Genomic DNA, 27,738 nt, shown 5'->3' on the forward strand with positions numbered 1-27,738 from the left:
GCCGTCCCCTCGGCGCAAGCGCTCTACGCGTGACGGAAGTGACGGCAAGCTTCCGCCAGGCGCACGGTAGGGTGAGTGGGAAGGGACAATCTAGGTGGGGATGGTGACGCGAGCGCGAGGAGGCGCTGTGGAGACTGGAGAACGGCGTCAGAGAGCCGAGGTTAGATTTGAGCGTCGCCCAGCCCTCCACGGTTTGTCCCCTAGAGCAGTGGGGTAGAACGCGGCCCTGTTTTTCCGCGTCTTTCGGAGCCCAAAACTGGCTCCCCGGAAGTCCCCAGCGGCCCCCTCAGGATTTATAGCCCTTGCTCATTTTCTCCCCTAACCCCTGCAAGTTCCATAGGACCCTGTTCAGGATGTAAACTGTTTTCTGTATTAATTTAGTGTCATCTTGGCCCAGTATCCTCTTTTGGCAAATGTGAACCTGAGATCCAAAGAGGGGAAAAGATTTTCTAAGGCCATATGGCAAGTTGGAACCAGTTGAGAACTCCTGAGGCAGGGGTTGGGGTGGGGGGAGTGCAGAAAGTACTTTATTAGCTGTGAGAATATCTGAGTATTCATCTACTGTGTCCTCACTGTGTGCTAGGACAGTGGTTCACAACGTATGTGTCTGGACCACCAGCAGCCACATCACCTAGGAGCTTGATTAGAGATGCAGATTCTCGGACCCCATCCCACAACTGCCAAATCAGAAATTGTGGGAGTGCGGCCCATAATCAGCATTTTAGTAAGCCCTCCAGGTGGTGCCTTGTGCATTGTGCTATGAAGTAAGTTGAGACCAAAGCCCTTCTGTGTGGTGGGTTTATAGAGGCTGACTTGTCTGGAATCATTCAGCTAGTACCTGGGTCGGTCTGACTCCAAAATCTTTACTCTTAACCTTAAGTTTTTATTTTATTTTTTTTTTATTTTTTAAAGATTATTTTTTTATTTTATTTTTTTATTTGAGAGAGAGAGAATGAGAGACAGCATGAGAGGGAGGAGGGTCAGAGGGAGAAGCAGACTCCCCGCCGAGCAGGGAGCCCGATGCGGGACTCGATCCCGGGACTCCAGGATCATGACCTGAGCCGAAGGCAGTCGCTCAACCAACTGAGCCACCCAGGCGCCCCTTAACCTTAAGTTTTTAGTCTTTTTTTTTTTTTTTTGAAAGAGAGAGTGAGTGAGAGAGAGCATGAGCAGGGGGAGGGGGAGAAGCAGACTCTCTTGCTGAGCAGGGAGCCTGATGCAGGGCTCCATCCCAGGACCTCGGGATCATGACCTGAGCCAAAGGCAGTTGCCCAACCAACTGAGCCACCAGGTGCCCCTAAGCTTTTAGTCTTTTTTTTTTTTTAAAGATTTTATTTATTTGACAGAGAGAGACACAGCGAGAGAGGGAACACAAGCAGGGGGAGTGGGAGAGGAAGAAGCAGGCTTCCCGCTGAGCAGGGAGCCCGATGTGGGGCTTGATCCCAGGACCCCGGGATCATGACCTGAGCCGAAGGCAGACGCTTAACGACTGAGCCACCCAGGCGCCCCCCTAAGCTTTTAGTCTTAATACTAGTGAGGTCAGAATATCAATGAAGTCAGAACATCCTTTGTATACCTGTCAACATTGACCTGTATTTCTCCCCCTAGGCAAACAACAGAATCTCCTAGGGAGCTTTTTCAGAATTCCATAGTTGGTGTTTTCAACCACAACTCAATTCCAAGATCCTCTTTCAATAGGTTGAGTGAAGCTGGACCCCAAAAGATGACATACACAACAACAGACACTACTCTGTCTGGACCTGGTGGGAGGGACATATACCTGACATGGGTCCACATCTTTTAGTCCTCCAACTTTCACATGGATCTTGTTCTTTTTCAGCCCTGCCTTTTTTCTGAACCTTGTTCCCTCCCATATGCAAAACTGTGGTTAAAGCCTAAGCAACTGACTCCCGTTTGGAAGTGTACCATTGGTATAAAACCTCTTTTATGTTTGGGGCCTCTGGGTGGCTCAGATGGTTGGATGTCTGCCTTCGGCTCAGGTCATGATCCCAGGGTCCTGGGATCGAGCCCCGCATGGGCTCCCTGCTCAGCGGGGAGCCTGCTTCTCCTTCTCCCTCTGCCTGCCGCTCCCCCTGCTTGTGCTCTCTCTCTGTCAAATAAATAAATCTTAAAAAAAAAACAAACAAAAACACCTCTTTTACAGATTCCCTGGGGGCATGCAGTGCTGGAGACAAACTGTCATTCATTCTGTCATAGATTGTTGGAAGAATACCTCACCCAAGGTCCAAGACAGAAAAGGTAAGTTTTCAGTCTGCTGGGCCTGGTGGTAAAGGTTTGTAATGGGGAGTTTGATCTGGAGGGTTAGGAAAGATGGAGCTCTGAAGGAAGAGTAGGAGTTAAGGGGAAGAGGGAGAGGAATAGAAGAGAGCATTCCAGGAGTTGAAACCCTGTCAGCCACTGGTAGGGAATAAAGCCACAAGTTGGGAAGGAGTGGGAGGGGCATGCTGAAGAATTTGTTTTTGTTTTTTCTAGTTTTATTGAAATATAATTGACATACATCACTGTATAAGTTTAAGGCCTACCTCTTGATGGTTTGATTTACATATATTGTGAAATGATCACCACAATAGATACAGCTAATTCAGTCTTCTCATACAGATGCAATGAAAAGAAGAAAAAAAATTTTCTTTGTGATGAGAACGCTTAGGATTTATTCTTTTAACAGTTTTCCAATGTATCAGTACAGCATTGTTAGCTATTGTCCTCATGTTGTACCTTACATCCTTACCATTTATTTATCTCAACTGGAAGTTTGTATCTTTTAACTACCTTCCTCCGTCTCCCGCTCCCCCATCACCCACCTCTGGTAACCACAAGTCTAATCTCTTTTTCTGAGTCTGTTTTTTAAGATTGCACATGTGAGTGAGATCATAAAGTATTTGTCTTTCTCCAACGGACTTATTTTACTCAGCATAAACCTCCAGGGTCCATACATGTTGTCACAAATGGTAGGATTTCCTCATTTTTTGTGGCTGAATAATATTCCATGGTGTATATACCACAACTTCTTTATCCATTCATTCTTTGGTGGACATTTAGGTTGTTTCCATGCCTTGGTTATTGTAAATAATGCTGCTATGAACATGGGGTACAGATACCTTTTCAAGTTAGTGTTTTCATTTCCTTATTTCTTAGTGTTCTATATTCCCAAAAGTGGAATTGCTGGATCATAGTGTATTTCTATTTTTAATTTTTTGAGGATCCTCCATATTGTTTTCCCTAGTGGCAGCGCCAATTTATATTCCCACCAACAGTGCACAAGGGTTCACTTTTCCATAGATGTGAGGCCGGACCCCCCTTGTCTTTTTGATGATGGCCGTGAAGAAATTATTTTTGTCCCAAGGGTGGAGGAAGCCACAGAAGGGGTTTGAGCAGGGGCACTTCACTTTTCAGGTTTGCGTCTTAGCAAGGTCCCTCTGGCTGCTTTTTGGAGGACAGGATCAGAGTGGGAGACTAGTTTAAAGACTGTTAAAGTCACTCAGGAGATATGGGGGGGGCACTGACGATGGAGACAATCGGAATAAAACAGTAAATTCTTTTTTATTATTTATTTATTTTAAAAAAGGTTTTATTTATTTATTTGACAGAGAGAGGACAAGTAGAGTAGCAGGTAGAAGGAGAGAGAGAAGCAGGCTCCCCGCTGAGCAGGGCAGGGTCCTGGGATCATGATGTGAGCCGAAGGCAGACGCCTAACCACTGAGCCATCCAGGTGCCCCTAAATTCTTTTTTAAACTTAATTTTTTTTTACTTGCTGTAAAGTATACATAGCAAAATTTACATTTTTTTAAAAGATTTTTTATTGTGGTGCCTGGGTGGCTCAGATGGTTAAGCATCTGCCTTCAGCTCAGGTCATGATCCCAGAGTCCTGGGATTGAGCCCCACATCGGGCTCCTGGCTCGGCGAGGAGCCTGCTTCTCCCTCTCCCTCTGCCTCTCTCCCTGCTTATGCTTTCTCTCTCTCTCTCTGTATCTCTGTGTCTCAAATGAATAAATAAAATCTTTAAAAATAAATAAATAAGTAAAAGATTTTTTATTTAAAATTTTTTTTTAAATTTATTTAAAAAAAATTAAATTTATTAAAAAAAATCTTTTATTTATTTATTTAACAGAGAGAGACACAGCAAGAGAGGGAACACAAGCAGGGGGAGTGGGAGAGGGAGAAGCAGGCTTCCCGCTGAGCAGGGAGCCGGATGTGGGGCTCAATCCCAGGACCCTGGGATCATGACCTGAGCTGAAGGCAGACGCTTAACGACTGAGCCACCCAGGCGCCCCACAGAATTTACATTTTTAAGTGTACAGTTTGGTGGCACAGGGAAGTATATTTACTTTGTTGTGTAGATGCCATCACCATCCATTTTCAGAACCCTTTCATCTTGCAAAACTGGAAGTTTTGTGCCCTCAAACTAGTAACTCCTCAATCTCTCTCTCTTTTTTTTTTTAAGATTTTATTTATTTATTTGACAGAGGGAGACACAGCGAGAGAGGGAACACAAGCAGGGGGAGTGGGAGAGGGAGAAGCAGGCTTCCCGCGGAGCAGGGAGCCTGATGCGGGGCTGGATCCCAGGACCCTGGGATCATGACCTGAGCCGAAGGCAGACGCTCAACAACTGAGCCACCCAGGCGTCCCTCCTCAATCTCTCTTTATCCCAGTCCCCAACAACTACCATTCTGCTTTCTGTCCCTAAATTTGACTAAGTACCTCATAAGAGTGGAATCACACCATGTTAGTCCTTTTTGGATTGGCTTATTTCAGTTAGCATACTGTTTGCAGGATTCATCCAGGGTATAGCCAGTGTCAGAATGTCCTTCCTTTTTTTTTTTTTTCTTTAATTTTTTCTTTAACTTTTTTTTTAAGGTTTTTTATTTATTTACTTGACAGAGAATGAGACAGCGAGAGAGCGAACACAAGCAGGGGGAGTGGGAGAGGGAGAAGCAGGCTTCCCGCTGAGCAGGGAGCCTGATGTGGGGCTCGATCCCAGGACCCTGGATCATGACCTGAGCCAAAGGCAGACGCTTAACGACTGAGCCACCCATGCGCCCCTGAATTTCCTTCCTTTTTAAGGCAGAATAACTTTGTTAAATGTTCTTTAGGTGTTCATTGTATATATTGTTAACCTTAAAAAATAAAACTCGGGGCGCCTGGGTGGCTCAGTCGTTAAGCATCTGCCTTCGGCTCAGGTTACGATCCCAGGGTCCTGGGATCGAGCCCCGCATTGGGCTCCCTGCTCCACGGGAAGCCTGCTTCTCCCTCTCCCATTCCCCCACTTGTGTTCCCTCTCTCGCTGTGTCTCTCTGTCAAATAAAGAAATAAAATCTTTGGAAAAAATAAATAAATAAAACTCACTTTTTTTACCAGCAAAAATGAGTTTATTTGGGAATAGCAGAGTATTGCTATTTGGGACATGCAAACTGTAGCAAAATGATAGGCAAATCCAGAGAACAAAAGGGAGAAACTTGCTTTTATAGAGGAAGGGGATTGGGAGGGGCTTTTATAAACAAAAAGTACATGTTGGATTAAGCTAGGAGTTTGAAGTATAGTGGCTTTTCATTGGCTATAACAGTTGTAATGGTCTTTCATTGACTGGGCTGTTGCTGGGCAAGGAGAAGATCTTTCTTCCTCCTGCTGAGTAGTAAAAAATAGGCTTCTTCCTATTGGGAGTTAAAGGTATGTCTGTTGGGATCTTTGTGTTTAATTGATGAGTACTGATAGGGTGTGAGAGCTCCTTCTGCTGGCCTCCCAACTGTATTTTATTATTTAATTTTTTTAAAAGACTTTTTAAAATTTATTATTTATTTATTTATTTATTTATTTATTTATTTATTTATTTATTTTTAAAGATCTTATTTATTTATTTGACAGAGAGAGACACAGCAAGAGAGGGAACACAAGCAGGGGGAGTGGAGAGGGAGAAGCAGGCTTCCCAAGGAGCAGGGAGCCCGATGCGGGGCTCGATCCCAGGGTCCTGGGATCATGACCTGAGCCGAAGGCAGACACCCAACGACTGAGCCACCCAGGCGCCCCTAAAATTTATTTTTTAAAAGAATTTATTTATAAGAGAGAGAGCACAATGGGGTACCTGGGTGGCTCAGTCGTTAAGCGTCTGCCTTCAGCTCAGGTCATGGTCCCAGGGTCCTGGAATAGAGCCCCGCATCAGGCTCCCTGCTCCGCAGGAAGCCTGCTTCTTCTCCCTCTCCCACTCCCCCTGCTTATGTTCCTTCTCTCGCTGTGTCTCTCTCTTTCAAATAAATAAATAAAATCCTTAAAAGAGAGAGCACAAGTAGGCAGAGTGGCAGGCAGAGGGAGAGAGAGAAGCAGGCTCTCCGTTGAGCAGAGAGCCCAATGCGGGGCTCGATCCCAGGACTCTGGGATCATGACCTGAGCTGAAGGCAGACAATTAACCGACTGAGCCACCCAGGTGCCCCATAACATTTATTTTTTATTTTTTTAAGTAATTGCTATACCCAGTGTGGTCCTTGAACTCACAACCCTGAGATTAAGTGTCGCGTGCTCCATCTATTGAGGCAGCCAGGCGCCCCCATTTCCATTTTTTTTTAAGATTTATTTATTTGCGGGGGCACCTGGGTGGCTCAGCCGTTGGGCGTCTGCCTTCGGCTCGGGTCATGATCCCAGGGTCCTGGGATCGAGCCCCACGTCGGGCTCCCTGCTCGGCGGGAGGCCTGCTTCTCCCTCTCCCACTCCCCCTGCTTGTGTTCCCTCTCTCACTGTCTCTCTCTCTGTGTCAAATAAATAAATAAAAAAAAACCTTTAAAAAAAAAAAAGAAAAAAAAAAAAAAAGATTTATTTATTTGCGAGAGAGAGTGTGTGTGCACATGAGGGGAGGCTCAGAGGGATAGAGAGAGGAAGAGAATCTCAAGCAGACTCTCCGCTGAGCTCAGAGTCCAGCATGGGGCTCTGTCCCAAGACCCTGAGATCATGACCTGAGCTGAAATCAAGAGTCGACCACTTTACTGACTGAGCCACCCAGGTCCCCCCGCCCATCTCCATCTTTTTTTTTTTTTTTTTTTTAAGATTTTATTTATTTATTCGACACAGAGAGAGAGAGCAAAGCAGGCAGAGAGGCAGGCAGAGGGAGAGGGAGAAGCAGGCTCCACACTGAGCAGGGAGCCTGATGTGGGGCTCGATCCCAGGACCCTGGGATCATGACCTGAGCCGAAGGCAGCCGCTTAACCGACTGAGCCACCCAGGCGCCCTTCCCCCATCTCCATCTTAAATGAGGTTTCCTTTATTCAGTTTCATAATATATACCTTATTTTGTTATTTTTTCATCTACTGGGGGACACTTAGGCTGCTTCCACCTCTTTGCTGTTGTGAATAATACTACTATGAATATGGGTATACAAATATCTTTTTATATTCCTGCTTTCAATTCTGTGGGGTATATACCCAGAGTGGAATTGCTGGATTATGTGATAATTCTCTTTTTAATTTTTTGAGGAACGACCATACTGTTTTCTACAGTAGCTGCACCATTTTGCATTTCCACCAACAGTATGCAAGAGTTCCAATTTCTCCACATTCTCATCAATACTTGTTTTCTGGTTTTTTTTTTTTAAGATTTTATTTATTTATTTGAGATAGAGAAAGCACACATGAGTTGGTGGGGAGGGGCAGAGGGAGAGGGAGAAGCAGACTCCCCGATGATTAGGGAGTTGGACACGGGGCTTGGACATGGGGCTCGATTCCAGGGCCCTGAGATCATGACTTAAACTGAAGGTAGATGCTTAACCTACTGAGCCACCCTGGTGCCCCTTGATAATAGCCAACCTAATGGGTGTGAAGTGGTATCTCATTATGATTTTTATTTGCATTTTCCTAATGATTACTGATGTTGAGCATCTTTTCATGTGCTTGTTGGTCATTTGTATGTCTTTGGAGAAATGTCTATTCCAGACCCTTGCCCATTTTTTGAGTCCTGTCGTTTGTTTTTTTGTTGTTGTTGAGTTTTAGGGGTTCTGTATATATTCTGGATATTAATCCTTTATCATTTATGTAATTTGCAAATATTTTCTCCTATTCTGTGGGTTACCTTTTTACTCTGTGTTTGTATTTTTTTTTAAGATTTTATTTATTTATTTGACAGAGAGATAGCGAGAGCAGGAACACAAGCAAGGGGGAGTGGGAGAGGGAGAAGTAGGCTTCTCGCCAAGCAGGGAGCCTGATGTGGGGCTCGATCCCAGGACCCTGGGACCATGACCCGAGCTGAAGGCAGATGCCTAACGACTGAGCCACCCAGGCGCCCCCCTTTTTTACTCTGTTGATAGTAGTATCCTTTGATATACAACAGTTTTTAATTTGGGGGGCACCTGGCTGGCTCAGTTGGTAGAGTATGTGACTCTTGATCTCAGGGTTGTGAGGTCATGCCCTTTATTAAGTAGAGATTAGTTAAATTTTTTTTAAGTTTTTAATTTTTGGGTGCCTGAGTGGCTCAGTCGTTAAGCGTCTGCCTTTGGCTCAGGTCATGATCCCTGGGTCCTGGGATCGAGTCCCACATCGGGCTCCCTCCTCCACAGGAAGCCTGCTCTCCCTCTCCCACTCCTGCTGCTTGTGTTCCTGCTCTCACTATCTCTGTCTCTGTCAAATAAATAAATAAAATCTTAAAAAAAAAAAAGTTTTTAATTTTCATGAAGTGTACTTTGTCTAATTTTTTGTTTTTGTTGCCTGTGCTTTTGGTATCATATCCAAGAAATCACTGCCAGGGTGCCTAGCGAGCTCAGTTGGAAGAGCATGTGGCTCTTAAAAAAAAAAAAAAAAGATTTATTTATTTATTTTAGAGGAGAGGGGAGGGGCAGAGGGAGAGAGTCTTAAGCAGACTCTGTACTGAGCGAGAGCCCAACATGGGGCTTGATCTCACAACCCTGAGATCAGGACCTGAGCCAAAACCAAGAGTCAGACGCTCAACTGACTTTGCTACCTAGGTGCCCCAGAGCATGTGACTCTTGATCTCAGGGTCATGATTTCAAGCCCCTTCTTGGGTGTAGAAATCTCTCTCTCTGTCAAATAAATAAAGTCTTAAAAAAAAAAAAAAAGAGTCACATGCTCCACTGACTGAGCCAGACAGGTGCCCCACTGAGTTAATTTTTTTATGTGGTGTTAGGTAAGGGTCCAACTTCATTCTTCTACATGTGTATATCCAGTTTTCCCAACACCATTTATTAAAAAGACTGTCCTTCCTGCATCAAATGGTCTTAGCACCTTTGTTAAAGATCATTTGACCACATATGTGAGGGTATACTGCAAGCCTGTCAAATCCTATTCCTTTGGTCTATTTATTTCTGTCGTTGTGCCAATACCACACTTTTTGATTACTTTAGCTTTGTAGTAAGTTTTGAAATCAGGAGGTGTGAGTCTTCAAAGTTTGTTCTTTTTCAAGATTGTTTTGGTTATTGGGGGTTCCTTAAGATTCCATATACATTTTTTATTTTTATTTTTTTTTAAGATTTTTTTATTTATTTGACAGAGACACAGTAAGAGAGGGAACACAAGCAGGGGGAGTGGGAGAGGGAGAAGCAGACTTCCCGCCAAGCAGGGAGCCCGATGCGGGGCTCGATCCCAGGACCCTGGGATCATGACCTGAGCCAAAGGCACACACTTAACGACTGAGCCACCCAGGCGCCTCTCCATATACATTTTAGAATGAGTTGTTCCATTTCTGCAAAAAAAAAATCATTGGAGGGGCACCTGGCTGGTTCATTTGGTAGAACATGCATGCAACTCTTGATCTTGGGGTCGTGAGTTCAAGCCCCAAGCTGGGCATGGAGTCTATTTAAAAAAGAAAAATCAGTGGGGTTTTGATAGAGATTGCAGTGAAAATCTGTAGGTAAGTCTTCCAATCCATGAACACAAGATATTTTTCCATTTATTTTTATCTTCCTTAATTTCATTCAGCAATGTTTTCTAGTTTTCAGTGCATAAGTCTCACTTCTTTGGTTAATTCTTAACTATTTTATTCTTTTTGATGCTATTATAATTTGAAAAATTTTTTTAATTTCCTTTTTGGATTGTTCATTGTTCGTGTGTAGAAACACAACTGATTTTTTGTGATTTTGTATTGTGCAACTTTGCTGAATCCATTTATTATTTTCTGTTTCCTTTTGGTGAAGTCTTTAGGATTTTACATATATGATCATATCATCTGTAAACAGATAATTTTATTTTATTTTATTTTATTTATTTATTTTTTTTTTAAAGATTTTTTATTTATTCATTTGAGACAGAGAGATACAGAGAGAGAGAGAGCATGAGCAGGGGGAGAGCCAGAGGGAGAGGGAGAAGCAGACTCTCCGCTGAGCAGGGAGCCCGATGTGGGGCTCGATCCCAGGACTCTGGGATCATGACCTGAGCCGAAGGCAGACGCTTAACCATCTGAGCCACCCAGGCGCCCGATAATTTTATTTTTTGCAAGAAGAGTTTTATATGTAGTATTATGTTGTGAAGCTCTTATTTTAACTCTGAGATTCATTAAGTTTTGATTACATGGGGGGGAGGGTGTCACAGAACGTTATATTTAGAGGGGTCCTTAGATCCAGTCCAGCTCAGTGTCACACAGCAAGTTAGAGGTTCAATAGGCATCTGAAACCTGATCTGTGTTTCTCCTCTTAGTTTTCTAGGAGCAGACAAAGCCAAGCTGGGAGTTAGCATGGAGAACCCTTGCCTGGAGGGTATTTATGGGGCTGAGACTTAATCCCTTTGTGCTTTCACCCAAGGCTTTCCTTATCTTAGGAAGTAGGGAGTCTGGCTGAATCCCAGTGCATCCATCTGGTTAAAATAAACATCCTGGGTGGTCTAAGATGGAAAAGAACTTGATGAAGAGTCAGATTTGGAAGTGGGAGAGAGATTTGGAAGTAGGACAGATTTTGCCTTTGTGAGGTTGGGACCTTTAAGCACCAGTTAAACACACCATCTCAGCCTTGGGACCGGGTATGTCCTCTCCACTGAAGGCCTCTACGCCACTGCCAGCTGCTTGCAGGAGGGCTTGGAGAGGAAAGTGTGCTCCGAGGGGTAAGACTGGGGGCCCCGGACAGACACAGATGGAGTCACAGAAATCAGAGTCTTGTGGGGAGAAAAACCACAAGCTGTGGAAAGAGCACCCGTTGTGAAGTAGAGGTCTGAGTTTGTATCCAGGCCCTCTTTTTACCTAAGATAAATGTTTTACTAGTACTTACTGGGTTCTTACTAGGTGCCAACTTTGCTAAATGTTTTACATGTTTTCCTCCAAAAGTTGGCTGGGCTCTTAACCACTATACTGAACTCCTCTTTTACCTTTATTTTAAAATTTTCTATAGTAAATGTGGATTATTTATGTAATTAAAATGACCATCTCAGGAAGGTTACCCTTGACCTTCAGGCCACAATAGACTCCTGGGAGCTGAGGGGGAAGTCAAATGGTTTGGCAGGGGGAGGGGTAAACTACTTGGTGGTACCCTTCTTCCTCTTATCTTAAAACTTTGAAAGATAAGGTGCTGTCTTAATTTAGCAGCTTCCTTGGGATAAGTCAGTGTCCTGATCATAATGATCAGGTCCTTGGAGCAATAGCATGAGAATCTCCTGTGGCATAAGTGAAGAGTGTAGATTCCTGGACTCCCTGGGGGTGAGGTCTGGGAATTTGCATTTTTGTAAGCTCTCCTGATGACTTTGATACATATGAAGGCTTGGGAACTACTTCTCTGGGTAATTCCTTCCAGTTTTGCCACTTAACAGCTGTGTGGTATGGGGCAAGTTATTTTCACAGTTCTGCTTTACTCCCAGCCCTGTGCTGAGAGGCCAGATGATAGCAATATATAACAACAGTAACGTGGAGTATCCTATTTCATCCTCCTAAGAGGTGAATATTCCTATGCCCATTTTATTGATGAGGAGACTAAAGTTTGGAGTGGTAAATTGACTTGCCTATGATCGTGACACCTAATTAGATGACAGAGCCAGAATCTAAATGCAGGCTTAGATTATAAAGTACTTTGGAAACCAGTAACATTGAGAGCATTGATAATTGTTATTTCCACATCCCCCCCCCCCCCCCCCCCCGGAGTTCCCTTCTCTACAGCTACAGCGGCTAACACACCAAGGTTACAGCACACCAAGACAGGCTAAGCCCCTCCCCTCTGGGAGTTTTTCCCATTAGCAGTTTCTAAACTAGAGTGTAGTTTTTATTTCTTTTTTAAATTATTATTTTTTTTAGTAATCTCTACCCGCAACATGGGGCTAGAGCTCATGACCCTGAGATCAAGAGTTGCATGCTCCACTGACTGAGCCAGCCAGGCGCCCCTAGAGTGTACTTTTTAAATCCAGAGTCAAGTCCAACCCTAGAGGGTTTTTTTTTTTTAAGATTTTATTTTTTTAAAGTCATCTCTACACCCCACATGGGGCTCAAACTCACGACCCCAAGATCAAGAGTCACATGCTCTAACTGAGCCAGCCAATGCATTTAAATGCTGTTTCCTAAACAGGACTGTTAGAGGAAAGTGAGATGTCCTTAGGTAACATTCTAGCTTCAGAGAGGGGCTCTAGCCACGTTATCCCTGTCCACTTTTATTACCTAAAGTGCTTGCTTACTCTGGGGTTCATCAGTTTGAAGCTTGGTGCAGAAGATGCTTTTGGTTTCAGTTCTTTGAAAAGTATTTGTAGGAAGCCATCTCTTCTAAGGCAAACCATCCAAATCACTTCCCCTTTTAGGGTAATATTAATATTCATTTTCCAGATGAAAATGAGTACTGAACTTACTTTGAAGAGCCCTTCCAGCATGTTCCTATTCTGCCAAGCCCTAGGGCCAAGTGTCCAGTTTGAGGGCTACTGATAGAGGGAAGTGGAAACCAGGACCTTGGATGAATGGCTAAACTCTCTCAAACCGGAGCTCTTTAATCTGGGGAACGTGAATGGGGAGGCACTGACTCTCAATTTCTACAGGAGAGTGACTTGTGGGAGATTGGATATCCTCCATCTAGGTCTACTGGAATCAGGAAGAAGCCGATTTGGTTCAGTAGAAGAAATTTCTACTGTTTAGCCCAAACCATGTTAATTGAATGCCAGTAGGCAGTGAACTGCCTGCCCATCACTAGTTCAGATAAGGTCCAGGCAGATGTCAGGGTGACCTTCAAGCAAGACAGACTTCAGTTCATATCCCAGCTCCATTTAATACTGGCTGTACAGTGCAGGCCAATTAATTTAACAAACGCTCAGTTTCTTTACCTATGAGAAGGGCACCTCACTTCTTTTGTGTGTATACAAAATTTAATAATGAACACTGCACAGGTCCAGGCACATAGCAAGGCTGTTTACTGCTGCAGGCCTTGACTTTGCACTGTTTGGGCTGCAATGAAATGTATAGTCATTTCATTATGAAGTAAAGAAGTAAATGAAACTCACAGCTATCTTAAGCAAAAAAGGGAAATTTACTAGCTTACATAATAGGGAAGTCTAGAGGTGGTACCAGTTTCAGACATGACTGAAGCATCCATTTCATGTCTGCTGCTTTCTGTGCTGGCTTCATACTGCAGTTCAACCCCTCACTGGTTGAGGGGGAGGATAAAGTTGCTAGCTCCCTAAGTTTCCTCACCACTCAGCAACCCCAAAGCTTGACTCTTGATCCCAGGGAAGACTGGTGTAGCATGGGAGGCATATGCCCCCTGCCCACTGTGATGAAAGGGATATGGGCCAGGTTTGAGAACAAGAAATAAGGATGCAGGGCACCCAACCCTGACAGGTGGCTGCTAGAGGGGGGAGACGATAAAGCCCTGTAAGAACTCGGCAACTGCCCCACCTCCAGATGGGGCCCAGGGTCACTGTGGGTCAATCTGTTTCTGCTATAAAAAACAAAACAAAACAAAAACCAAAAACAACTTTATTTGACGAAAGACAAAAACAAAAGTTATTTACAGTAGTTTTTTTGCTCAAATAATTCAACGGGATAACTGTGCTTCTCCTCCAGGTTTATCTCACAACCAAACCAAGTGGAGGCTGCACCACCCCCAGCCTCCCCATCTTGCACAAGAGGGGGAATGCCAACCAGAATTCAGCAGCATGGCTCCTCACCCCTCACCACCTCTTCCAACAGTCATACCAGACCTGGGCTCACAGACATGGGTGGGGTGGAACAGGCTGGGCAAACAGCAACTTCAACTAATCTTGAAGCTGCTATGTTCTTTCTTCCCCAGCTGGGCCTCAGGAGGGTGAGGATCCCTGATCCCCCTGGGACATGCAAGGATGGGCGGGGTGGCAAAAGAGAGAGCCTAGGAAACTTGCCCACTCACAGAGAGCAAAGCTCCCATTCCTTAAAAAGCTAATCCCTATTCCCACAGCAGTGGGTAGGCCAAGCCACTGAGAAGTCAGGTAGCCTCCCTGAAGTCTTCAGGGATCATCCCAGAAAGGACAGAACACACGTTGCTGCCTTTCTCCCAGCCAGGCCCACCCATGTCAGTCAACCCCCAGGAATCTCCCCCTTGTGCCAGGAATCTCCCCCTTGTGCCTTACTTGGCAACTTCAGGAAACTACAGGCAGGGGGCTCCTGACCTGTCTTTTGGCCCAGTAACAATGCTTTCAGAACAAAAATATTTTGGCTAATAGTAACCTAGGATTAGTGTTTCTTAGGATATATAAAGATGGGGTGTATTGCTGTCGAATGCTGTCAGCAATGAGACAGCAAAATAAAAAATGGGGAGGAGGGAGAAGAGTAAGACCAACTGTGATCTATTTCACTGTGAAGTTCAGGGCAGAGGCCTCTGCAACTCCAATTTAGAGAAAGGTGCAACACAAAGACACAGCGAACAGGCTTCCTAACCGATTTCCAGCCCCAGCCTCCGTAGAAGGCAGCTCCTCAGCAGCCGGGGACACATTCCCTGCTTCTTCCAGGAATAGGTTCTTGCCACCATTGTGGGAAAAACTGCCCATTTGAGTCAGCTACAAGGGCTTCCTGACCAGTAGGTGGCTCACTTCTCTCCAAGTAGGAGCTACTGGCAGCTTTTGACATTCTGATCCCACTAATCCAAGTTCTTAAAGGAATTCAAAACTCAGGCTGCAGGGCCAAGCTTTCAAGGATAAAGAGGGGAAAACATTAAAGAGAGGAAAAAAAAAAACCCAAAACCAAAAAACCCACTTCCTTGGTCTAACTTACTTCCCCTGTCCCCCAAAACATAGTAAAAACAAAAATTAAAAAAAAAAAACAAAAAAAACGAACAAACCAAGCCAAAAACCACCTCTCTGGTTTTATCCTTCTCTGCTCTGCGCTTAGAAGGTTTGGTCAGATTCTGTGTTGGACCCTTTCTGCTCTGAAGGCTTTGTCCCCTTCTGTGCCTGATGCAGAAAAGCCAAAGCCCAAAAAGGTTTGTTTTTTGTAAATCAAACCAAGAATAAAACAACCATTTGGAATTTTGCAGAGATTTAGATGGTCCCCAAAATAAAAATACTCCTTCCTTGTAAAACACTCACCAGTTGCAGTGGTGCAGAATTCCCAGTTCATCAGATTCCCTCACGCAACACACTCTCACTCCCCACACCTGGGCTAACTACTCCCATTAATGCAAACCCCAGCAAAAAGGGAAAAATAAACAGTTCAGTGAAAACCTAAACATTCAACTGGAGTCAGTTCTGTTACATCTGCTGGGTTCCTCTTGTCTTTTGTTCACACTTACGAACTTGGACTGTCCACACTTGGCTTAACGAAAAGAGGCCCAGCTGTGGGGCATAGGTCTGAATGTGGCAGGTTTCCTGTGCCCAGCCTAGGAGAGCAGGCTGGAACAAAGGTGTCCTGGGAATCCTCTGGAGAAGCAGCAGCAGCACCATGCCTATCTCCGATCTCAATCTCATCACTGAGGAGGCCTGGAGAAACGGCAGTTAGCAGAGAGGTCCCCATCACAGTGCAGTGACACCAGCTGGCATCTTCCTGCTGAAGACCTCTGGACAGAGGAGATGACCCCGATGTTTGGCAGTGATCCAAAGAAAGCCCTCTGTATGAAAAGGAACCAAAACAGAGACCCCGGACAGCTGGCTCGAGCCTCGAGCACCCTTCTTGGCAGATGCCTACTTGGGGTTTTCGGAGACTAAGGGGATAGGAGTGTGCAGTAAGGGGGGCGATGGGTCCTGCTGCTTCTGAAGCTCCATCTCAGCAGCCCTCTGGAGCGCCACCTCCACCAGCAGCTGGAAGCTACTGAAGTCTTCCTTGTCCTGCTCTGGGGGCGTGGGCGGTGGCGTGTTGAAGAGTCCACCTGTGGGGCTTCCAGCTTCAGCTCTGGTCAGGAGGGTGAGTGTGTTGCCAGGGGTCACCAAGGGCTTCGGAGGCTCTGGCTCCCCTTGTGGGAAGGGGGCCGCTGGCTTTTCCCCCTGGCCTGAGTGGAGTGGCATGGAGCACACGGACAAGGAGAGCACGCTGGTGGGGGCTGGTACAGACACAGCCAGCACCGAGGGGCTGCTGCCTCGGGGGAGGGCCACATCTGAGGCCTTACCCCCGCGGCGGGAGATGGTGAACTGATTGGGGTCTTTGCCATCCTTCCGAAGCATGTCTGGGAGAAGGCGCCGCCGGGCGTTGATGAACCAGTTACATATCTGGAATGCATGGAAGAGGCCGTGATCAGTTCACTCAGTCAAAACCAGCTATGAAGCACCTATGTTCCTGGCCCCAGAAACACAGCAGTAAACAACACAGACATGATCCCACCCTTCAGACAAGTTCATGTTGGGAAGAGAGTTAAATCCTACAAATGAGTATAAAATTACAACCAGTGGTGGGGACAATAATGGGAAAACCCAATCTAGTCTTTGTGGACTCAGGGTAGAACTGACAGCAGGCAGGGCTGATCCCACTAGGCCAGAACACCACGGCAAACCACTACAGGGCCTAAACAGTGGTTTGTTGGACCTTCATACCTTGCACACTGTAGGTCCGTCTCCTGGCCCTCTCTCTTCTCCCTGTTTACCAACAGATACTTACAGAGCATGCACCAGCTGCTGCAGAGGGCAAAGACAGCAGCCCTCTCCCCCTCACCTCCTATGTGATGGGATATTGGGAACTGTGTGGGCTGCAGTAATGCCTAATGTTCCTCTACTGTTTGCTGAATGGATCAAGGCCCAGCTCTCCTTAGGGCTCCTGTACCAGTTTCTACCCCTGCTTATCACCTCTCTTGGCCCATTCCCAGGGCAAGCCCTTGGGTACCATCTTTCTATGGAGTCTGTCTCTATCTAGCCAAAGGGACAGCTACCTAGGGCAGGAGCTGGTGCCTGGAGCTGTCCTGGCTCCTAGCTCAGCAGGCTGGGAAAGCTCCTGTTCAGGGCAGAGCCAGAGCCTTCTTGTGGCTTCTCTTCCTCTCCATTCCAGGGGTTCTCGTTTATTCCTCTTCATCTCTAGGGTCTTTCCAGTACAACCACACACACACACCAGCAGGCATCAGCAGACACTGGCTGAGCTGAATACTGGCTAAGGTTGCAGGGGAGCCCCAGAGAGAGGTAGGGCTGAACAGCTGGGTGAGGCAAAGGAAAGGGACTCAACACCTCTGATACTAAGTACTATGCCAGCCACCTCACTTGCATTTTGTTTCATCTGTATACAAGCCTGAAAGGTTGTGAGCAGTGTCCCCAAAGTACTAAGGAGGGAACTGAACTCTTAAAGGATGAAAGAACGTTCCCAAAGTCACACAGGCTCCGAGTGTAGAGCTGGGATCCAAACCCAGGTCTCCTGGCTTGAGGGCCCCTAACTGCTGTTCTTACTGTGCTTTGCTGTGTCTTAGCAAACAGGTGGAACTGACAACCGAACAATCATGACCATAATCCTAAAAGTGAATACTTGTTGAACACAAAACATACCAGGTGCTGTTCTGAACATTTCCCATCTAATTACTCATTTAATCTTCAACAACTTATGAGACAGGTACTGTGATGATCACTTTATTTGAACCGGTGATGAAACAGGCCCTGATCAGAGAACTCAGTAACTTGCTCAAGGTCACCAGTTCAAAGGCTGGGCTCTGTTCCAGGCAACCCCCACTGCCAGGTGAAGAGAAAAGACTGAAGCCTTTTCTGCTCGCTCGGATGCTTCCACTCCTGCATCCTGCAGCTGCCTCACCAGCTACCTGTGCTCCCAGGGAGCACTGCGCCTGCTCACCTTAGCTCTGTGCGCAGCGAAAACAGGTCACAGTGACCTGGTTCAAGTGAAGTAGGGATGAGGATTTCTGGTGAGAAAGCAGGCTTGGGGAGGGGAGCCTAGGCGTTTATTAGCAGCTGTGTAGGCACCTAGCCCCTAGCTGCGCCTCCCATTTTGGCTTAGAATTCTGGGAAGAGAAGAGCAGAAAAACACCCCCCCCCACACACACATATATTCTCCCACATGCTCACCCTGGTCCACAGAAAATCTGGCAGCCTACTGTCTGTTTTGTCTTCTCGTCCGCTAGAAATGCACAGCTGAGGGGGGCCAGGCAAGGGCAGGAGGCCTGCGTGCGCCACTAGGGCCAGCTGTGGTATCAGGCGGTCAGGAATTTCTGTAGCCCCTTCAGCTGCCCGCCCCATGTCCGAGTCAGGAAAAGGGCACGTGATCTGCCCCCACTCAAGGTCCTTGGGGAGGTGGTGGGGAGAATGCCAAGGTGAATTCTGTGATTGATACGGCACAACACAGGCTGGGTGCCTGAAAGCCTGTCTCTACCACAGAATGGCCCTATGTGAGAGGTTGCTGTCCGGCCAGTACTTTTTATCAGTGGCTGAGATGAAGAATGTGGGAGGAATTGCTGTGGCAAACGGGCGTGGGAGGGGCACCAGGAAGCTGATGAAGGCCGGAGGATCAGAGCAGGGCCTTTGAAGAAGGCTGACCCACACGTGCTTTAATTTTAATGTCTTTTCAGCTGTGAAAGACAGAAGCAAAAGAAGGGAGCGAAGTGAAGGCACGGAAAGACCTTTCCCAAACGTCACTGGACCTCCACTTGTGTTGTGACCACCCATACCCAGGTGCTCTCAAAAGCAACTGGCTGTATTAGAATCACCTTGACGGTGACTTAAAAAAATAGTTCTCTCTTGGGGGTGCTCGGCTGGCTCAGTCAGTGGAGCGTGCAACTCTTGATCTCAGGGTTGTGGGTTCGAGCCCGGTGTTGGGTGTGATTGCGTACAAATAAAAAATCTTAAAAAAAAAAACCAAAAAACTCTCTCATCTGCTCTATAGATCCAGTGGGAGTGGGGTGGGGTGGAGTCAGGAATGTGTGTTTTTAAACAAGCTCACGAGTTCTGCTGCTCAGACTTAGGAACCAATGGTTTAACCCGCTCATCCCCATCCCCCGTCCCGCTTTGGGAGAGTCTTCTCTCAGGTAACTGCATTTGAATGGAGCCCTAAAGGACTTGAAGGAATGGGGAGCTCAGGTGACACCACATTGGTAATTAACTACGTTGAATTCTTAGTCCATTAAACATTGTCTTCCCTCCCTACAGGACGCTATCCAGAAGGCAGGGATAGTGCCTGCTCTACCGCTCTGTTTCCAGCACATAGCTCTGGGCCTGGCACAGCGCACACCCCCAATCAGTATGAGAGTGAAAGAATGGGGCCCGAACCCTCCCTGCCACGCTTACCTTCCCTCCCCAACAGGCAGCCAGCCCTTTAGAACAGTTAAAAACCACAGCAATAAAGTGGGCTCAAACGGTGTCACAGGGACCTGTGAAAACCCTTCACAAATGACTTTTTTTGGTCTTACCCTCCCGACTGCCTAGCCCCAGGCGAGTACCAGAAAACCAGTTAGTTAAATGACTCATTGACTTGCTAATGAGATTGCTCTTGGGCCAGTTAAAGGAGACAATCAAAAGAGCTGTCCCCAGGGAGAGAGAAAACAAGCTTGGCAAAATGCTGATGCATGATGAAGCCAGGTGATTGGTTCCAGGAGTGCATTATAATATTCTCTTTTGTGGGTATTTGCAAAGTTCTTAATAAACAGTGAAATTTTAAAAATTACAGGAAAGAGAGCTGCCTCCAGGGACTTAGGCCAATTTTTCCAGACTGAGGAGCTACTGCATTTCTTTAGAGGTCCTGCCTGTTGACATTTCCCACACTTCCTCATTTTATATCAATTCAACAATTATTTACTGAGCACCTACCAGATACCAGGCATTGAGCTAAACACTTGGCATATAGTGATAAGTAAGCCTTGGCTTCTGGAGTTTAGTCTGTTCTAAAAAGCAGCTACAGTCCATTGTCCAAATGCTGACCCAGACCTGGTACTGTGAGAGCGCACAGTTCCTCTGAGGGTGGAGGGTCTCCCTGGTCAGGAGTGGGAACGAAGTGGTGTGAGGTACTGATTAGTGTGGCATGAGTATGGGGAAGGGGGCAGGGATGAGGCCCAGTATGCAGATAGGGACAGGTGATATTGTCATTAGGTTGGCAGGAATCATTGAAGGGTTTTTAGTAGTGGAGTAACAAGTGGTAAGACAATGATAGGCTGGACCAGGGTAGGAAAGCCACATTCCAGAAATATTTAAGGGGTGAATGCATAGGAATTGGTGACTGATCAAATGAGCTGAGAAAGGGCAATCAAGGGGCACCCCTTAGAAAGGGAAGGAGCCAGCTTGGAGAAGTTATCCATTACCAACTGAGAAATCTGAGGTGCCTGTGAGACCTCCAAGCAGAGGTAGATGGTTGGAGGCCATGTGGGATTCATGGTATAGTTTCCACCCAGGGCCACATGGTCCCCCCCCACTGCTCGTTAACTCTCAGCATGACTCTAGAGCAGGGTGGCCAACACCAGAACCCTTCCCATCAGGGCATGCCAGGATCCAGCTGGCCCTTCCTCAGAAGTCTCTAGCAACAAATCCTTGCTCCAGACCATTTCTCTAAGTGGAATCAGAGATATATCATCCTAGAGATCCACTAGTTCTCAGAAGAATGTTTTAGCTTTATGTTTCCATTCTGATCTTGAGTAGGAGCACAGCGGCCTCTGGCAATCCAGACTTGCTCAACTCCAGAGTCAGTGCCTTTGTCAATACTACACACCACAGCCCAGTCAGCAAAGCATCATCCCCATCCACCATTTTATATTAATGCAGTTAGATGGAATCTCATTGATTTTACATTTACTTTGGAAAACTGGTTATTTTACAATTTATAAGAGCAAAAGCAAGAAGTTGTTTTTTTAACCCAGTTTTATGTTTATATGTGCTTAAGTGACGTGATAATAAAAATATTTCAAGTCAACATGTTGGAGGGGAGGTGGGCCCATGAAAAATAACTTAAGAGAAACTGGCACATCACTCACTTCTAAGAAACAGTTCCCTGACAAAAAGCAATTTCAATACAGTGTGGCAGCACAGGTAGGAGGTGCACCAGGAACACAGAGTAGTGGCCTCAAACCTAGTCCAAGAATGCTCTCATGAGGAAATGCTTACATGGAGTGAGCCAGGTTCAGAAAAGTCAGGAAGAAGCCCAGGGAGAAGGTCGGAAGGTTCACAAGCCTCGGGGACAGGAAGAACTGAGAGATGAGGCTGGTAAGCTCCTGAGTTTGGACTCTATGCAGAGGACAGTGGGGTCCATGGAGTGTGTAACACCATCAGATTTGTACTTTTGTGTTCAAGAGAATGGACTGAGGGAGCAGAGTTAGATGGCATGCTGTCCAATTCATGAACTGCTTAATAAAGCCCATTAAAAAAAAAAAAGCGAGAGGATAGAATGGACTTGAGGGAAGAAAAAGGCTGGACGCAGAAGACCAGCAAAGAGCCCATCTAGGTGATCCTGGTTCTCAGGCTTAAGCCTTTGGCTTGTGTTGTTCTGCATCCTATGAGTTCAAGTCCACCTCTTCTGGGAGGCCTGTTGAGGCTCCAGGCTGGCTTGGAAACCCTGCCTGGGTCTCTGCTGCCTTCTGTCCCAGCAAGTGATTACTTTTTACAAACACTAATGGCTAGGTCTTCTCCGCTTTCCCATCCTGGACTAGACACCTTGAGGGTAGGAATGTGTCTGGTTCCTCTCTGGGACCTCAACTCTAGCTGGGAATGCTTGGTACACTGTGAGATGCTAGACACTGCTAGACACCCGGGGTCAGTCCAAGACCTATGATCTAGGAGAGATGAGGATGACAAGAGCAGTAACACCCACTCTGTGCTCACCTTGCTGTGAGCCTTGAATCTTTCTTCTCCATCCCTCCTCCTTACATACTATGAAAGTACCACGATCATCTCCTTTTTTCAGAGGAGGAAACACGAGGCTCAGGGAGAAGCATTGGACCTGGCCAATGTCCAGGCTTCTTCTTGTGGAGAAGATGGGATCTGAGTCAGGTTCTGTAACTCTAGAGCCTTTCTCGCAGACAAGACTCCCATTAACCACTGCCCAGCAAGTATAAAGTCAGGTGAGAGGAGTTCTGAGGGCTGAATACTCAGCGTGAGGCATCGTGGAAGAGGGATGGGAGCTGGGAAGACAAGGGAGGTTCCGAGTGGGGTAAGGGAATGAGGGAGAGTTAGCACCATAGACTGAAATAAGGAATCTATTAAAGGCTAGGAAAAGACAGAGCTGGAACCAGTAGCAGAGGGGCTTGGGGTAGAGGCTTAGCCGGCAAGGGAGCACTGGGGGCTCGTGGGGCAGGGGATAGGCCTTTGCTAGGCTGGGGGCCTGCTCTGTGTCTCCCAGGTAGATGAGAGCCAAATTGGAGGCAAGTCATTGGTAGTCCAGGGTGTCCTGCCTAGCACCATGAAAACAGAACAAAAACACCTATAGGTCAGCAGCTGGGGCAGTTCAAGGAGATAATACCTTGTGCTCTGACAAAAAGTGGACAAGAGATCTTCAGGTATGCTCACGTGCATGGTTTACAAAGCACTTTCTTTCCTTTCTTTCTTTTAAAAAAATATTTTATTTATCTGTTTTTAGAGAGAGTGCGGGGGTGGGAGTGTGGGCATGGGACAGAGGAGGGAGAGGGACAAGCAGACTCCATGCTGAGCGCGGAGCCTGATGTGGGGCTCGATCCCAGGATCCTGAGATCATGACCTGAGCCTAAATGAAGAGTCAGACGCTCAATCAACTGAGCCACCCAGGCACCCCATCTTTTCTTTTTTTTTTTTTTAAGATTTTATTTTTAAGTAATCTCTACACCCAATATAGGATGCGAATTCACAACCCCAAGATCAAGAGTCACATGCTCCACTGACTGAGCCAGCCAGGTGCCCCCAAAACACTTTCACATACAGTTCAGAATCTGCTCCTTAACAACAATTCAGTCAGGCAGGGGAGGATTCGACCCCCCCCGCCCCCCCACTTTACAGGTGGAGAAATCAAGATGTAGTCCATTGCTCCTATGTTGCAGAACTGGGTTTTGAACCCAGAACCTCTGAATTCTGCCCTTTCCTTGGCCAGGATCCCAACTCATTTTTCTAACTACATTGCAGACCACCAGCTGCCCTTCTGCAACCAAGTCACTACCCCAACACTGCTCTGGGGCTGGGGGCTGAATTCCAAACACTCGATGCCTTCTCGCCTTCCCATGGCCTCCATTGTTAACGACACCAAGACGTTAATAATGGTGCCTTGCCTCTTCAGAAGTCTCCCAAATCTAGCTGCAGTGACCTCACGTCGTTGTCTTCCCTTGAGGCAGGGAGAGTGGCTGTTCTCATGTGGCCACACAGTGTATCAGGGACAGGGCTTAGAGAGGCCTAGAAGCCAGGTCTCCTGCTACCTGCTTCTTACCTGCAGCACTGACAGGTTGGTCTGTCCGGAAAGGCTCAGCTTCTCCTGCTCCGAGGGGTAGGCGTTGTAGCGGTGCACGTACAGCCAGTCCCGGAGGATCTTCACCGATTCCTTGGGCAGGTTGCCTCGGCGCTTCCTCTTGCCTGCGAGGGAGAGGATGCCTTCCTCCTCACCCAGGTCACTGTCTGACATGGTGTCTAGGGGCTAGGCTGGACCTTGGGCAAGCCTGGAACAAGTGACAAAAGGGATGGGGACATTATTACCACGCACTGCCTCTCACCCTTTCCCTGTCTCCAAACACACCATTATTAGAGCCTGGGACACCACAATGGAGGAAGAGCAAATCGAAGTCTCAGGCCATATCTTAGCCTGGGCAACCCAGAAGGGAAGAGTCTGAGATGCCTTCATTTTATGCGGCCGGTCAGTAGAGGACTACTGACATAAATGGCAGCTCATTAATAAGCAGTACCAGGCTAGAATCACAGCTACCACTGGGGTCTGTTTTCCATGCTCTGTACTGAGCACTTCACACTTCCTATCTCACTGGATCCTCACAAAGTCCTTGTAAGACAGATACTACTGTTACCATCATTTTATAGATGAGAAAATCAAGGCCCAGAGAGAAAGCCACCTAACTTAGACAGTTAGCATGTGACCCAGTAATTTCACTCCTAGACATCTACCAAAGAGAAATGAAAAGGTGTGTTCACACAAAATCTTAAACACAAATGTTTATAGAGACATTATTCATAATAGCCAAAAGGTGGAAACAACCCAAGTGTCCATCAGTGGAAGAATGGATAAACAAAATGTAGTCCATCCATATGGTGGAATATTATTTGGCCATAAAAAGGAGCTAAGTCCTGATGCATGCTACACTGTGGATGAACCCTGAAAATATGCTAAGTAAAAGAAGCAGGTCACAAAAAACACATATGATTCCATTTTAATGAAATATTTAGAATGGGCTGAGGAGGGGGATAGAAGGATGACAGCTAAAGGGTATGGAGTTTCTTTTTGAGGTGATAAAAATGTTCTAAAATTGACTGTGGTGATGGTGGTTACATAGTTGTGAAAATACTAAAACCACTCGTTTGTTTGCTTTAAATGGGTAAGTTGTATGATATGTGAGCTACATCTCAATAAAGCTGTTATGAAAAAACAGCTTTATTGATAAAGCTGGATAGGGTATGGAAACAAGGTTTGGACCAAGGTTTGCCACCACCAACAACCGACTTCCCCCAGCCCCATCAAACTCTGTTGCATCTTGCCTCCCAGGTCTGGAAAGTCTATTAATCCCCATGGTCCTACAGCAATCCGTGTAACATTTACTGTACCTACTGCCCTGCAGAGAGTGTTGAGTCATCCCTATTGGTTGTCTCAGACATTCTCTTTTGTCATTTAGCCCCTGGCCTGGTCCATGAATCAATTCCTCAAAAATCCAGATAAATGAGCAAGGCTGGGCTCTGGTTCTCTCATCTTGGCTGTGTGACTTTGGCAAGTGTGCTCTTTCCTTTCTGGGCTTGAGACCCCTCTTCACCTGTCAAACGAAGGAAGGGGTTTCCCTAAACAACCCAACTCAGTTGCTCATCCCCCTGACAAACTTCTGGTTCACACATGCAAAAGAGATTTACATTTTAAAACCAAAAGTTCCAGGGCAAGCTAATGCCAGAATCTCAAGGCTCCTCCCTCCTCAGCCTTTTAACAGCTACCCAGCAGGCTGGGCCAACAGACTCTGGCATCTCCCAGGTTTTGCTTCCTCGACTTGGGCCTGAGCCCAGATATCTGGGCGGGCTGGGCCAGGCTTTCGAGGGAAGGGTCTCACCCTCCCAGCCAGGCCACCTGGAGGTGAGACAGGCCTTGGTTAGAGGTGCCACTCCTCAGAGAACACCAACAGCAGACTGCTTTCTGAGGTCAGGTTTCTGGGGCTTAGCTGGCCAGGGCAGCTGGGATCTGGGCTCGGGGATGCAGTCCTGGCAGCCTATGAGAAATTTACTCAGGGTTATCTGTATAAACTCCACCCTGGCTACCAGCCAAGTCCCAGGCTGCAGGGCTCCTGAGGTGGCCCATGGAGATGACCCCTCAGCCTCCACACACCTCTCTCCACCATGGTGTCCTGCACTCCAGCCAGCTTACAACGGGGGAGGTTTCCCACCTACATGCCCCACACTCACACCCAGACACAGACAGACTGACAGACACACGCCCTCACCACCAGGCAACTCTGTAACAGTGCTCAGATAGCAGGCACCAACCCATCGCTTAGCTCCTGGAACCACCATGGTTTTCACCGACAAACACAGCACACACACAGCTTATAGATCCCACGTCTAGCACGAACAACTGGTACCCACGAAAGCAGCCCAATTCCTGGATATACGCCTACCCACAAACTCCAACCGGCCCGCCCACCCGCGATCTCTCAGACTGAGGAAACTCCAAACGTCATCACAGCACCGATCAATTCTTACCCCAACTGGCCTGTGGCAGCACCCTCACGACACGACACCCGGTGCACCCTGCTACACACTCCACGACGCCGACCTGCAGCCAGTCCCGCACGAACTTTCTGACAACTCCCCCAGCTCCTCCCGACACTCCCCCGGGCCGCGCACTCACCGTGCATTCCCAGCAGTTCACACAAAGCGCGCAGCCTCCCCCGCGGCCCAGACCTAGTCGGAGCACATGGCTCCCGGGGCGGCGGGGAATCGGCCTGCGCTCGGGGCGCCAGCACCCCTCAGCCCCCTACCCCGCGCCAGACTCGGCGCCCCAGCTCCCCCGCCGGCCCGCAATGCGGGTGGGGCGGGGGCTCTGGAAGAAAGAAAACTCACGTGTCTGTCCCGGGGCAGGAAAAAGTTTGGTTCCCACCTCCTTCCCCCGCCGCTTGGCGCTGGCCGACTCTTCGGGGCGCGGGGCTGGCCGAGCCTGCGCGCTCGGCTTTGTGCTCCGAACTCGGCCCGGAGGGGGAGGGGAGGGGGCTGGGCTCCCACCTCCGCACCGCCCCCCCCCACCAAGCCCTGCGCCCAGACTCCATGTTGGCCGCCCCCTACCCCGGAGACTGCGCGCTTCCCCCGCGGGAGGCTCGGCTCACGCTCGGCCTGCCTGAGGGTCCCGGCGCGCACAAACTTTCTTCGGGTCGCCGGCCCCACGCGCCCCGCTTCCTTGGCCCGCCTGGGAGTGACAGATGCCTCCGAGACAGACTTTCCTTTGTTCCAAAGGAAAGGGGAACTCGCGCGGGCTCCCCAGCCCCCCAGCCCCGGGCCCTTCCCGCTGCCCCCACCCGCAGCTGTCACTCTCGGCGGCCCCCTCCTCGGCTCGGCCGCGTCGGGGGGGGGCGGGGGGGTGAGGCTGCTGGCGGTTAGCAACGTGCACTTTTTTAAACCAAACAAACCCGCCCCCCGCGCGCTCACCCCGGCCCGGGGCAGGGGTGGCCCTCTCACGGGCTAGGATCGTAGGGAGATGGGCCCCCCAGAAGGGCCCCGAAAGAGCTTTCAGCTGGGGGGGGGCGGTGGGACATTCCCCCCACCGGCCCCCGCCCGCCCCCAGCAGTCGCCGCTCACAAACACCAGAGCTCACACACCCACAATCGCACGCGCCAGGACGACGCCCCCTCCCCCGCCCGGCCGAGAAAAAGAAACTTTCCAAGTTGTCCGCGCGCCCCCCGCCCGCCTCTGTCCCACTCCTGCGCCTCTCACTGACTTTTCCGAGCGGCTTTTCCGTCCACGCGGCCCCTGGCTCGGTCCCGGGCGTCCCGGCAGGGGGCGGGGGGCGCCGGGGGAGCGCGGCGCGTACCTGCCGGGCCTGACACTCGGCCTGACAGCTCGCGGCTGGAAAGCACCTCGCGGCCTGACGTCAGATCCCCTCTCCTCCCCCCGCGCTTTCCTCGCCCTCCCCCACCCGCCCGGAGGGAGAAAACAAACTTTGTGCGGAGCGCGGCGAGCTACGCCCACCCCCCGTGGGGCGGGCCGACGGCGGCCAGGGGCTTCGTCCCGCCCACCGCGCCCGGAGGGGGCGGGGCCGGGAGGGCACCTTCTTCCTGCGCCCACCCCCACCCTCAGGAATGCCACATGGCCTCCGAAGAGGAG

At 48.1% G+C, this 27,738-nt stretch overlaps 1 protein-coding gene and 1 long non-coding RNA gene across 6 annotated transcripts; one reads left to right on the forward strand and one right to left on the reverse strand.

Moving 5' to 3' along the window:
• Positions 1–83: 83 nt before the first annotated feature.
• LOC116641722 lies at positions 84–19,349 on the forward strand. The gene is made up of 3 exons (XR_004301226.1): positions 84–160; positions 2,165–2,259; positions 18,855–19,349. It is a non-coding gene; the product is annotated as an uncharacterized LOC116641722 (long non-coding RNA).
• Positions 13,866–27,652, reverse strand: TGIF2 (TGFB induced factor homeobox 2). 5 transcript variants are annotated; one of them, XM_032419627.1, is made up of 3 exons: positions 27,574–27,652; positions 23,654–23,879; positions 13,866–16,572 (listed from the first exon to the last, which is right to left on the reverse strand). In XM_032419627.1, exons 2-3 carry the CDS (start codon positions 23,843–23,845, stop codon positions 16,051–16,053), a joined length of 714 nt encoding a protein of 237 aa, XP_032275518.1. In that variant the 5' UTR covers positions 23,846–23,879; positions 27,574–27,652; the 3' UTR covers positions 13,866–16,050. The 5 variants fall into 5 exon arrangements, with proteins under 5 accessions (XP_032275518.1, XP_032275520.1, XP_032275517.1 ...); XM_032419629.1 differs by lacking the exon at positions 27,574–27,652 and adding an exon at positions 27,446–27,515; XM_032419626.1 differs by lacking the exon at positions 27,574–27,652 and adding an exon at positions 27,353–27,512.
• Positions 27,653–27,738: the final 86 nt, after the last annotated feature.

The sequence above is a fragment of the Phoca vitulina genome, unplaced genomic scaffold (genome assembly GCF_004348235.1).
Source record: "Phoca vitulina isolate PV1807 unplaced genomic scaffold, GSC_HSeal_1.0 scaffold22, whole genome shotgun sequence".
NCBI classification, from domain to species: Eukaryota; Metazoa; Chordata; class Mammalia; order Carnivora; family Phocidae; genus Phoca; species Phoca vitulina.